The 12,316-nt window shown below is 42.7% G+C and overlaps 1 protein-coding gene across 3 annotated transcripts in view; it reads left to right on the top strand.

Moving 5' to 3' along the window:
- Window positions 1-3,140: 3,140 nt before the first annotated feature.
- STPG4 (sperm-tail PG-rich repeat containing 4) overlaps window positions 3,141-12,316 on the top strand; it is a 38,535-nt gene continuing 29,359 nt past the window's right edge. For all 3 annotated transcript variants that reach the window (XM_041757165.1, XM_041757164.1, XM_041757166.1), the window contains exons 1-3: window positions 3,141-3,218; window positions 5,143-5,202; window positions 6,284-6,541. In XM_041757165.1, coding sequence (XP_041613099.1) covers window positions 3,141-3,218; window positions 5,143-5,202; window positions 6,284-6,541 — 396 coding nt within the window. The remainder of the gene's footprint in view (window positions 3,219-5,142; window positions 5,203-6,283; window positions 6,542-12,316) is intronic.

Here is a 12,316-nt window from a genome sequence, read left to right as displayed (position 1 = left end):
ACCAAGAGTCAGATGCTTAACCAACTGCACCACTCAGGAGCCTCCTTGAAGTATAGAACAGTTTATATAATTTAACTGGTCATATTGGGCACATAATGAGCTGGATTCAAATCTCAGTTCTGCCTTCTACAACAATCTTTTTTTCTTTTTCTTTTTTTTTTTAAGATGTATTTATTCATGAGAGACCTAGGCAGAGGGAAAAGCAGGCTCCTCGCAGGGAGCCCGATGTAGGACTCGATCTCAGATTCTGGGGTCACATTCTGAGTCAAAAGCAGATGCTCAACCTCTGAGCCACCCAGGCGTCCCTCTACAACAATCTTAATGGAACTCCGGACTAATTTTAAAACCTATCTTTAAATCTTAACCATACTGCCTGTTTTATTTTAGCAGGATCACGGTAATTGGTAATTATTACCTCAACTGCTATCTGTAGCACGTTTGCTCTCAGATAATTCTAACAAAAATTGTTAGAATGCTGCAGTTAGAAGTGATCCATGCTTTAGGATGTATTTTACAGAATTTTTATTAAAGATCTGATGCATAGCATAGATACTGTTGACCTCTACTTAGTGTAGTCTCAGAAATACTTTTCCCCCCTTTTATTTTTTTTTCCCCCCTTTTAAAACTACTGTTATAACCTGAAAATTTTAAATTTTTCTCAGTGATTACTGTACAAGACTATGTTTTCTTAAGAGGACATTTTGTTTATCCTACATGCTTAATCTGTCTTATTGGTGAAGTCCTTGAAGTCTTTGACCTATGCTGTTTCTATTTTTGAGATTCTCTAAACTATTTTCTCATCTAGATGTTCTTTTCTATTTCACACCTTGTATGGGTTTCTAGACTTCTCTGTACCTTTCATCATATTCCTTTAGTCTCTAGAGTACCAGTCCCTAGTCTGCTGAGCCAGTTTTACAGGCTCAGCCAAAATAAGAAAGTGAAATTAGGAACAGTGATGGACTTGATTTAAATCTCTTATATTTGTGAAAACTGGCTATTAGCCTCTTTGTCAGTTGTGATTTCAAACTTGGTGCCTGCTTGCCCCCCCCCCCCTTTTTTAAAGGTTATGTTGAATTTAGAATCCCATTAAGAGAAATTTAAATGGAGTCTCACTACTCAAAAAGTCACCTACAGAATTTTAGGCACTTGCCTCAGAATTGAATCTGCTTTCATAAGATCCCAAGTGTTTTGTATGCACATTTTGAAAAGCACTGTGCTAGATTATCCTCTGAAGTGGTCATTTGTTGAAATATTTTAATCCTTCTGGTTGTTCAGAAGACTCAGAATTAAGACAAAAACTTGTGTTTGGAATGTGTTTAAAAATTAGGGGAGAAACAGTTTGTCAAAATGAATCCTCCAGCAGATAGGCACAGGGTCCTTTGAGGTACAATGGATTAGGCCAAGGAGGACTTCTCAGAGGCAACTCGAGGTTTGCCAGGCTGTTGAGGAAGGGGAGCATTGTAGCATGTACAATAAATAGCATTGTTGCATAAGGGGAGACCAAAGTGTGAAGATGGCATGGGGTTTCCATGTATTACATCAGTGTGAGGTTCTAATGAGGGAAAAGGAAAGGAAACTGGATTGTGAATTTTGCTTTTGTCCCAAAGGCAATGATTTGTCGGTATTTACTGAATACACTGTGCCAGACATGGTTCCAAACATTTCACTCAAGTTAGTCTTAATCGCTCTGTGTGGATAGGTACCAATTTATTATCACCTTTATAGAAGACAAATGGCAGAAGAGAGTGGTCAAATCCTAATAATCACGGGAGGAAAGATATTCAAGAATGAGGGAGTGGGGTAATAAATGCAGCAGTGACCAACGGGATCAGGTTTGATAGTTGAAAAGTCCCCATTGGATTTGGTGATTGGATCACTGGCTAGTTCAACAAGTGCAGTTTTGGTGGTTTTTTGTTTTGTTTTTTAAGATTTTATTTATCCATGAGAGAGAGAGGCAGAGACACAGGCAGAGGGAGAAGCAGTCTCTAAACAGGGAGCCCGATGCGGGATCTCCGCCCCCCGCTCGTCCCCCTCGCCCCCCTCCCCCAGGCTCCGGATCACGCCCTGGACTGGAAGGCAGGCGCTAAACTGCTGAGCCACCCAGGGATCCCGAGCAAGTGCAGTTTTAATAGAAAGGTGTGTACACGTGTCAGATTAAGATGGCTTTAGGGAAGTAGGAGAGGCGAAAGACCGGAGTCTCCTCTAGAAATTTGTGAAAGGGAGGAGAGACTTTATGGTATAGTGGACAGTGGGGTGCTGGAACAAGATCTGGATTTGAACTCTGCCTCTGCCACTTGTGATGCCCACTCAACTACGTATGCTAAACTGTCCAAGTAAGCCTGTTTCCTTACTCATAAAATGGAATTAGTATTTACCTCACAGGGTTGTTGTGCGGATTGAATTAGATTAATGTGTATGAAGTTTTTAGAACACCGCAGGTACTCCATAAAACGGAATTACTAAGGTTGGGGGGAGGGTTTGTTTCTGAAGATGAGAATGTTTGTAAGGCTGAGAAGCTACAGCTAAGAGAGGCTGGAAGGGAAAAGGGTCTATCAGAAGGACGGTGGTCCTTGGTTTCACAGCTAGGGAAGCCTGCTTTGGCGAGTGCACACTCCTAAAATCAGGCAAGAGAAGAAAACACCCCCAGAATTTCCATCCAGAGGAGCTTAGAAGCCACCTTAGAAAGTGGGTGCTGAGGCTGATTTTTGCGCTAAAGTGAAGCATGCCTACGAAGCCTACTGTCTCCCTGTCTCCCTGGATGTGGGGCGGGGTTCTTCTATGTGAAAAGGCCGGTGGGGATTACGGTGCGCTCAGGCTCGCCCAAACCTTCTTTTCTTTCAGAAGCGTCCCCCGCTGCAGCTCCCCGCCCCAGGTTCTGCAGCGCCTCCGGGGCCCTCTAGCCTTTCTCTGCAGTGAGCGACCGCGCCTCGAGCCGTTTCCTGCGCGCACCGGGTGGCGCGGGCCTCAGTGCGCCCGCCTCCCTCCCCCCCCCACTCCCACCCCTACCTCCACCCCCAGCTGGACACGACGCCAGGCGGTCCCCTGCGGTCGCCTGCGCGCGCTCCCGAGCTCGCGGGCCCCAGGCGCCTCCTAGCAACCGGACGCCAGGCTTGGCGGAGGGAGGGAGCGAGGAGGCCGCCATGGACCAGCCAGTCGCCATCACCTCCAACAGCCTCAGGGATGACCTGGGGCCTGGCAGTTCGCTGGTCACCGCCTCGGTACAGACGTCCTCCCCGCCCCCCCACCCAGCCCCCCTGCCCGCCATCCCCCGCCCGCCCGGCAGGCTCCTGCCCCAACTCCCACGTCTCTAATGCTGGGCCCTTGTGCTCCTCGGTTTGCCCTTCCTCCCTGACCCTGCCCTCCTACCTATCCTGCAGTCCAGTCCTGATCTTTATCTGAGGTCTACTTGGTTTTATTTCCTCTTCCCTTGCTCTCCCTCATCCTTCCATTTGCCCTTTGTCCTCCGTTTTTTCTTTCCTCCTCCTGTACTACCAGCTGCGCTGCACAGCTGCTTTGACCTCTCCCTCTGCGGGGAGGATGGGTTTCCCCTTAGTCCGAAGTGCAGGATTTTGTGCCTGTCTCTTGCTTTCGTATTTATAAACTATTTTAAACTACCTTAGTTTACTTTTTAAATATATTTGGGCGAGGGATGTTTAGCCTATCTTTTGTAAAAGTGATTCACCCCCTAATATGAATTTGAAGTGATAGGTGGGTGGAGTTTATATCCCTGGCCTTGGGCAAAACAAAACAGCAGCTGCCAATTACCTTCCTTTAGAAGCAGGGTGTTTACTTCTCCCTTCTTTCCACTTCATTTGCCTGGTCCTAGGGAGAGGTGGGAGACTTGTCTTGACCTGCCTGAGAAAGTTTGATTTCTGTGACTATAAATGTGCAACAGAGAAGATCCAACATGAATCTAATAAAGGGAACATATAGGAAGAAATATAGACTTAGCAGTGTGTATGAAACAGTGTTTTGCTTTGTTTTGTTTTGTTTTGTTAGATGCACATTTCATAGTGAAATTAAAGCCCAGGGGCACTCTAAGTAGAGTGGATATAAGTTGCTAAAAAGGAAGAATGAGTTATATCAGTTTTACTCTAAGATTATTATTTCTAATGCATTGTTGCTTGAAATAACCTATATTTTATAGTAGTAACAAAATCATTATAAATGGAAGTACCATTCAGTGTTTTAATGACTTCATTTAGTGAAAATAGCACAAAAGGAAAAAGCTAAACAACCATGCTCTGTTGGTGGTGAGGCTGAAACAAATGTGGAATAATAATAAATGGGTATAGAGTACCTACTGTGGAAGCCAAGAGCATCCTTGGAAACTAGGGAGTACCAAAATCATCTCCTTTTTAACTTGGCAGATGAGATGTTAAAAAATAAAGCTATCATTTATTGACCACTGGTTGTGTGTTTAAGTCTTTAAATGTAGAATGCCTTATTTTTATACTCCCAAGAGGGAGTTGAGACTCATAAGGGTTCAGTGACTGGCCTAGTGCTCCTAGCTGGTAAGCGGCAGAGGTGGAGTTCAAGCCCTCCTGTATCATTCTGCCTCTGTAGTGTCACAGCTGGCTGGACAAGCTGAGAAAAGTAGCTGTATCATATTTGTATGATACATATTTGATAGTATATATAAATCCAGGGAATGGTAGTTTTAAGCATTTGCCAAGTCACTGAGAATTTGTATCCCAATATCACATTAATTTGATGACTATCTTCTACCTTGAACTCCCAGTGCAATCACCTGAACCATAAACCTATTATAATAATACAATTTTGGATTCACACAACTCTTTGCTTCCTAAGAACACCAAATTTTGCCACATCTAATTTTCCTTATGACATCTCCCTGAGATGAGGATGTTTATTACTCTCATTTTTCCAAAGGGAATTTAAATGGCTAAAAAGCACATCAAGTCATAAAATAGTAATTTAAGGAAATATGACAGGCAAAATTGATCGTTATGTAGCTTTTATTTTGATTCAGGGTGACCAATTGGATACAGGTATTAATCTTTTCAAGCCAATGTTTTAGAAAATACATAAAAAAAAAAAAAAAAGAAAAGAAAAGAAAATACATTTGACTTCCACGGATCACCTCTCAAATGAATAAGCACATTTTATGTTTGTTAATAGAAACCAACCCGGAAGACATCATCTTTTGAAAGAGAAGGATGGTGGAGAATAGCATTAACAGTATGTGTTTTCATTCTTTCTATTCAAGTAATTTGTATTCTTATTGATATTTTAATCAGCCTTACATTTTAAGTCACTAACAATTGTAAGAAAACAGTGCACCTCATTTCCTATTTATAATTTTACTCTCAGCATCTGACTGAGAACTAAATTATGGATGCAGTAAAAAGTGAAACAACTCTAGGAGTCTAAGTGCTTTACAGGATAGCTAGATAAGGTCAATCTAGTTTGTGATCTGGGTGAGATTACACAAGAACAAGCCCCCAGTCTAAAAAAGGGGGTTGGGTTTCAGTTTTTATCTTGGTTAGATGGGATTTAGGGCCTGTGATAGTTCAGTTAACATGGTCAATGTAAGAAAGCAAGGTGGTAATATATGAAAGAACAATGACCAGAAGATCCCCCTTTCAAAAGACATCATTTCTATATTGTAGAAATATTTTCTATCCACATTCTTCAATAATAGAGGGGCCATGGGCCAAAGCCTTCTTGAAACTGAACTAATTTTAATGGTGGCACCAGGCTGGGTGCTCAGTAGTAAGTCAGCCATAAAAGCAACATTGACTAAACTTACAGGTCGAGCCATTCAGCCACACTGTGGTGATTTGAAAGTACCAAACCTCTTATGGACTGATTAGACCACATGCTTTCTCAGTTCATCCCGTCTCATGTTCTTATTTTTTTAGCTTCTCACTTGAGGGCTAGAAAGAAACGTGTAGTGTCTGCCAAGCAGAAGTAGGCTAACTTTTTTTTTTAAGTCAGGAAACTGTCCTGAGTGGTCTCAAGGGAGACCTGACATTTATAGTTCACCTGCATTTCAAGTGTTAGTATCTCCGAAGTCACTTTTTAAAAAGTTAAAACTTCAACAATGGCCACAACCCATTTGCTATAATTCAGCAATTGTCTCAGAAAGGAAATAATCATGATTCTCTTGAAATATTACTGTGTCAAGAGCATTTACTTAATTCGATAAAAAAACAGAAAGAAATGTTCCTTAAGAGTGACTGACCCTTCTACAAATGATGCTTTAGGGGATGTTACCAGTTTACACACTGATCTGAAAAATGGTATCAACTTTCCACAGAATACTCCTATCCCTGGCACTTACCACTTGAAAACTTTCATTGAAGAATCCTTATTAAATCCAGTAATAGCAACCTACAATTTTAAAAACGAAGGAAGGAAAAAACCACCTCTTGTGCAAAGAAATGATCCAGTCCTAAATGACCTTCCCCTGTACACACCTCCTGACTTCTTGGACTTGTTAAAGAAGCAAGTGGCCACTTACTCATTTAAAGACAAACCTCGGTCGAGCCCCAGCAGGCTGGTTTACAAAGATCAGGTAAAGTGCTACTAAGTCTCTGGGTTTTTGTGGGAAAGCTACCAAGAGCCTTTGAGGAAAATATTCTATGTACTTTGAATGCATCTTCCCCAGGAGAAATTGAAATCCTTTAGGATACCTTATTGCCTATAGAAGTCAAACAAGGGCTGCCTGATTTGCAAGTGAGGCCTTTTCCCTGTGAGGCCTCCTTTTATATATATATATATATATATATTTTTTTTTTAAATTTATGATAGTCACACACACACACACACACACACACACACACACACACACACACACAGTGACAGAGACACAGGCAGAGGGAGAAGCAGGCTCCATGCACCGGGAGCCCAATGTGGGATTCGATCCCGGGTCTCCAGGATCGGGTCCCGGGCCAAAGGCAGGTGCCAAACCGCTGCGCCACCCAGGGATCCCCCTGTGAGGCCTCCTTAACCTAAGGAGAGTAACGTGGGGAAAAATTATTCCCTCTCCAGGCACTCTTGGCAGGATTCCTCTGACTTGGGGAGCTTCTGGGATCTTACCTGTGATTGGGCCATACTTCTGTTCCCTCAAGCAGTTTAGACCCAGTACCCTCATCTTTTAAAGAGAACATTTTTCCAGTGAATAGTGCCCTTTCATGAGAATATGACTATAACTGAATATCCTAGGGAAAGTCTTTTAAAAAATTTGTTGTAGAGGGGCACCTGGGTGGCTTAGTGGTTGAGTGTCTGCCTTTGGCTCAGGTCATGATCCTGGGGTCCTGGGATCAAGTCCTGCATTGGGCTCCCAGTAGGGAGCCTGCTTTTCCCTTTGCCTATGTCTCTGCCTCTCTCTTTGTGTCTCTCATGAATGAATAAATAAAATCTTAAAAAAAAAAAATCTTTAAAAAAAATTTCTTGTAAAAAAAAAATTTCTTGTAGAAATGAGCACTGTGGTACCAAGAAGGTCAAATTCTACTCTCTGTTTCCTCCAGTTCATTCATGACACTAAGGATAGAGAGAGCACTGCTGTGCTTACGATCCTATGCTAGGTTCCGCGTAGGGAGATATGCCTGACTGAGGGAATCTTTGAGTAACAATGCAAGAGCAAATATATCAAGTGCTAAGATAAATAGCATGGCAGGAAATGCCAGGGGGAATTCAGTGTAGGCTAGATTGAAAAGCTGGAAGGCTCCCTGGATTAAGAAGGACCCAAGCTGGACCTTGTATAATACATGACATTTATGTGGCTGTTAATAGCTTACTGTGAGTTTCCACACGTATTCTCTTAGTTGTTCTTCCCTAAAATAGGCGGAACAGTTGTTATCCCCTTTTTATACATGAAAACCAAGGTGAGAAGATACTAAGTCACTTGTTCACAGGCACATAGCTGATAAATAGATGAGGCAGTACTTTTAACTGAGGGTTTCTGAGTTCAAATTCAGTGCTTTTTCCAGTGTGCCTCTGGCTATGAACCCGACTTTGGATGTGTGGATCCAGAGTAGATAAGGGAAGGGCATAACATTGTCCAAGGCCTGTTCGAGGCTGGCAAATACAGATTTGGGACTTGGCCTTTAGCACTTGGGACTTTGGGCCTCCTACTTATTAAAGATTTTTTTTTCTTTTTTATTCATGGGAGAGAGCAAGAGCACAAGCAGCAGGGAGGATCAGAGAGAGAAGGAGAAGCAAACTCCTGACTGAGTAAGGCACCCAACTCGGGGCTCGATCTCAGTACCCCAGGGTTATGACCTGAGCCAAAGGCAGATGCTTAACTGAGCCACCCAGGTGCCCCTGAGCTTCTCATTTTTAAAGAAGCCAGTAATAGTATTAACCCCTACAACTTTATTAGAATATCGTTGTGATAACCTGAGAAGAAACGCATTGTAACTGGAAGCTGAATTAAGTACAGGGGCTGTGGTTATAAAGATGGGCAAGAAATTTTCAGCAGGGTGAGCACGTCATAGCCAGCATGTAAACCCTTCCTACTGCTTTGTAAATTATAGCTTTGAAACAGGACAGAATGATAAATGCTCATTGGGTAAATCTTACCCTGTTTGCTTCAGTGGATGAATACAAACACTAAATTATACTTAGACATTTATGGCTTGGTATCGGGTAACCATGCTACATGTGAAATCATTCTGGCCACCTCAAGTGCAAAACCATTCTTCCTCATTCTGCACCACCACTTACTGCCCTTCTACTTCCTCTCTTCTTGCTTTTAGGGGTTTTTGAGGGTAGGCCAAGGCCCACTGCTGAAAGGAGAAAACAGAGAAGGTTAATATTAGGCAAAATTTAAAGATTTAAAGGGTCATAAGAATTTGGCTTACCCAGAGGGGTGGATAAAACCTGAAAACATACTCTATTGCTTTCTTTTTCTTCTCTCCCCACCTCCCCCAAAAGGATAATGCTGTAAAAACTGGAAGAATTAAATGTTTTCCTAATTTTCTGTTTCAAAAATATATGATAATCTTCTCAGGAAGAGAGAGATTCAGATGTAACTTTGTTTACTCACAAATAAAATTCACGATTCTGGTTTTTTTAAAAGCAGAACCCAGCGTCTGGGTGGCTCAGTGGTTGAGTGTCTGCCTTCAGCTCAGGGCGTGATCCTGAAGTTTCAGGATCGGGTCTGCATGGGGCACAAGCCTGCTTTTCTCCCTCTGCCTGTCTCTCATGAATAAATAAATAAAATCTTTTTTTAAAAAAAGCAGAACTCAGTAAAATAATAATTTGAATCTGAGGTAGATAGAGTATACATTGCTGTTATTTACTAACACAGAACAGCATTCTCCAGCTTCACAATTTTTAATAGAATATTCACTTTGTACTGCTGCTTTTTGTGTGTAAGAGTTTTTGCTATTTTTAACGCCTTTATTCTGAAGCATGTAACTCATAGAATCTATATCAAAGACTCCTATCAGGTATATAGATCTGTGTGTTTGTGTGTGTTTGCGCATGCGTACATGAGTGTGTACGTGTACTCACCTATGTCTGGCTCTTTCCAAAGACTGTTTGAGATGGCCCTACGATTTTATAATACTTCTTTTTGGAATTATTTTTTGAGAAGTAATAGGTTTTTATTATAGAACATGTGAACAGAAGTGAGGCCATGTCTCTCCCCTATCTACAGTGTTATAACCTGCTCTTTGCCTGGCTGCCATTCTCCACTAGCCCCTGGGTTCCAACCCCGTCCCTTCTGAATGATTTTAACTCCCTTTTGCTCCCACTCTCTCCACTGCTGTTGTGATTTCAGTGTGCCCCATACATGATCTTCCAACAATCTTGCTTTTCAGTTTCTTGAATTCTCCTCTGCCTCAGCCATTCACTCTTTAGAGTTGTTTGTGGCTTTTTGTTTTTTTGTTTGTTTTACTCCTTACAGTTTTTCAAGACCAAACATTTCAATCCTCCACAATCTCAACTGCATACAACCCACTCTTATCACCCTCTCCTAATCTCACCCTAGGGCACTAACCCCAACAATTTTTCCATCCTCCTGATCTAGAATCCATGCATCCTACCTCCTTTTCACTGCCTCTGACTTTTTGATGTTTTCCTTCCTTGCAGAGCCTCTGTTCCTAGTTACTCATTAGAGCTTCTCCCCCCTTACACTCTCAGTCCCTTGCCCTGGTGGCTCATCTTACTTGTCTGGCAAGGCAACCACACTGTTTAAGTCCAAGTCTCTGGGAACTCTGTACCTGCATCCATGTAGCTGAATGACTGATCTTATTTTAAGTTCTTAACCATGGGACGCTTGGGTGGCTCCGTGATTAAGCATCTGCCTTTGGCTCAGGGCGTAATCCCAGGGTCCTGGGATGGAGTCCCACATCAGGCTCCCCATAGGGAGCCTTTTCTCCCTCTGCCTATGTCTCTGCCTCTCTCTGTGTCTCTCATGAATAAATAAATAAAATCTTTAAAAAAAAAAAATCCTTCACCTTGCCTGACACTGAATGGACTTCCATGGTTGTTTTCTCTGCCCCTCTTGTAGGTGGCTTTATCTCACATCTCCCCTCTTTCCAGAGCTCCACCTCCTCCTCCTCAGTCCTTCCTGTTCGCTCTCTCACCTTCTTCAGCACCCCCCCCCTTTTTTTAAAGATTTTATTTATTTATTCATGAGAGATACAAAGAGAGAGAGGCAGAGACATAGGCAGAGGGAGAAGCAGGTTCCCAGCAAGGAACCCGATGCAGGACTCAATCCTGGGACCCCAGGACCACACCCTGAGCCGAGGGCAGATGCTCAACTACCGAGCCACTCAGGTGTCCCTCTCGCCTCTTCTCCCTGACCTCTTCATGTTGGAGTGCCCCTGGCACTCATACCTCTTCCCCTTCTACACTCACTCCATCAATGATCTCATTCAGCTCCAAGGCTTTGGACACCATCTATTTGTTTGAGATTTCCAAATTTATACCTCCTTCAGACTTCTCTCTTGAATTCCAGACTTGTATATCCATCTGTATTTTGACTTCTGCACTTATATGTCTAATTCAGGGTTTCTTAACCTTGGCACTATTGACATTTTGGACAGGATAATTCTTTGTTGTGGAGGCTGTTCTGAGCTTTGTAGGATGTTCAGCAGCATTCCTGGAAAATTAGATGCCATTAACCAATTAAATGCCATTAGCAGTCCCCCTCCCAGTTACAGCACCAAAACTATCTCCAGACATTGCCAAATGTTCCCTGAGGGTGAGGAGAGGGGGCTAATAAAACCAACCAACCAACCAACCAACCAACCGACAAACCCACCTCCTTGCTTGAGATCTTTAGTGATAACGGGTGTGATCTCTGAGTGGTTGTTCTCAGGGTCAACAGGTTTATTGTGAACTGGCTTCATCTTACTATTCCCACTCACCCCCTTCCTGCCCCTGGCCTCCTGGCTACTTCTTGAGCTCACCACTGCACCACAGTGTCTTTGCATTGGATTTTCCTTCTTCTTGAGTGCTCTCATTCCAGATATCTGCATGACTCACTCCGTTTCCTTCAGTTCTTTCTTCAAGTGTCACCTTCTCAATGATCCCCATTTAAATTGGCCACCTGACACTCCAGACCTTCCCTACCCTGCCCTTATTTTTTAATTTAGCACCTGTAGCCATCAATATACTCTGTAATTTACTTTTACTTTACATTTATTATTTGTTTTCTGTTTTCCCCCCTTAGCATGAAGCTTCATGAGGACATGAATATTTAACTATTTTGCTCACTGTTACATCTTTGCCCCTAGAACAGTGTGTGTTGATTCATATGTGTTGAATGTGGAACGAATGAATGATTACCCAACTATCTGATATCTGACTGGGCCGTATTCTATTTGTTTCCTTTGATGTGTCTTTGTGTGTGTATTTTTCACTGTTCCTCAAAACTTATTTTCATGAACCCTAAGACCTAAGAGAAAAGTGTTCTCCTTCCGAGAAGGTTTGCTTTTGGTTCTCCTGATACTTGGGGGAGCTACTAATCTGATGCCACTTGAAATGCATTGTCTATGTATTCTTAGATCGCTCCGGTGTTGGGAATTTGGACTGGAATCCATGAAAGGGACTAGCCCATGGTTATACCCTCTTAATGATGGATTTCTGCCCCCCTTTCCAATTCTGCTCAGCACCAAGGCAACTCTGTATATAGACCTTTAGCACTGAGTGATAGGGGTAGGTTTACTTTCCAAAAGTGTTCTTTTAGGGTCTCTAATTCCTGTGGGTAGGACTCCCATTAGATCACCTTCATTGATGGGCCTAGGCTTTGACCTCTGGATCCTTATAAGACTCTGAAGTTGCCTCAAATGCAGCCCTGGTCTTCTGCTGAGCTTAGTCTGGACCAGCAAACATC

Source organism: Vulpes lagopus, chromosome 5, assembly GCF_018345385.1.
Source record: "Vulpes lagopus strain Blue_001 chromosome 5, ASM1834538v1, whole genome shotgun sequence".
In the NCBI taxonomy this organism is placed as follows: Eukaryota; Metazoa; Chordata; class Mammalia; order Carnivora; family Canidae; genus Vulpes; species Vulpes lagopus.
Note: the sequence above shows the minus strand (reverse complement) of the source record. Positions and strands in the feature narration are given on the sequence as shown.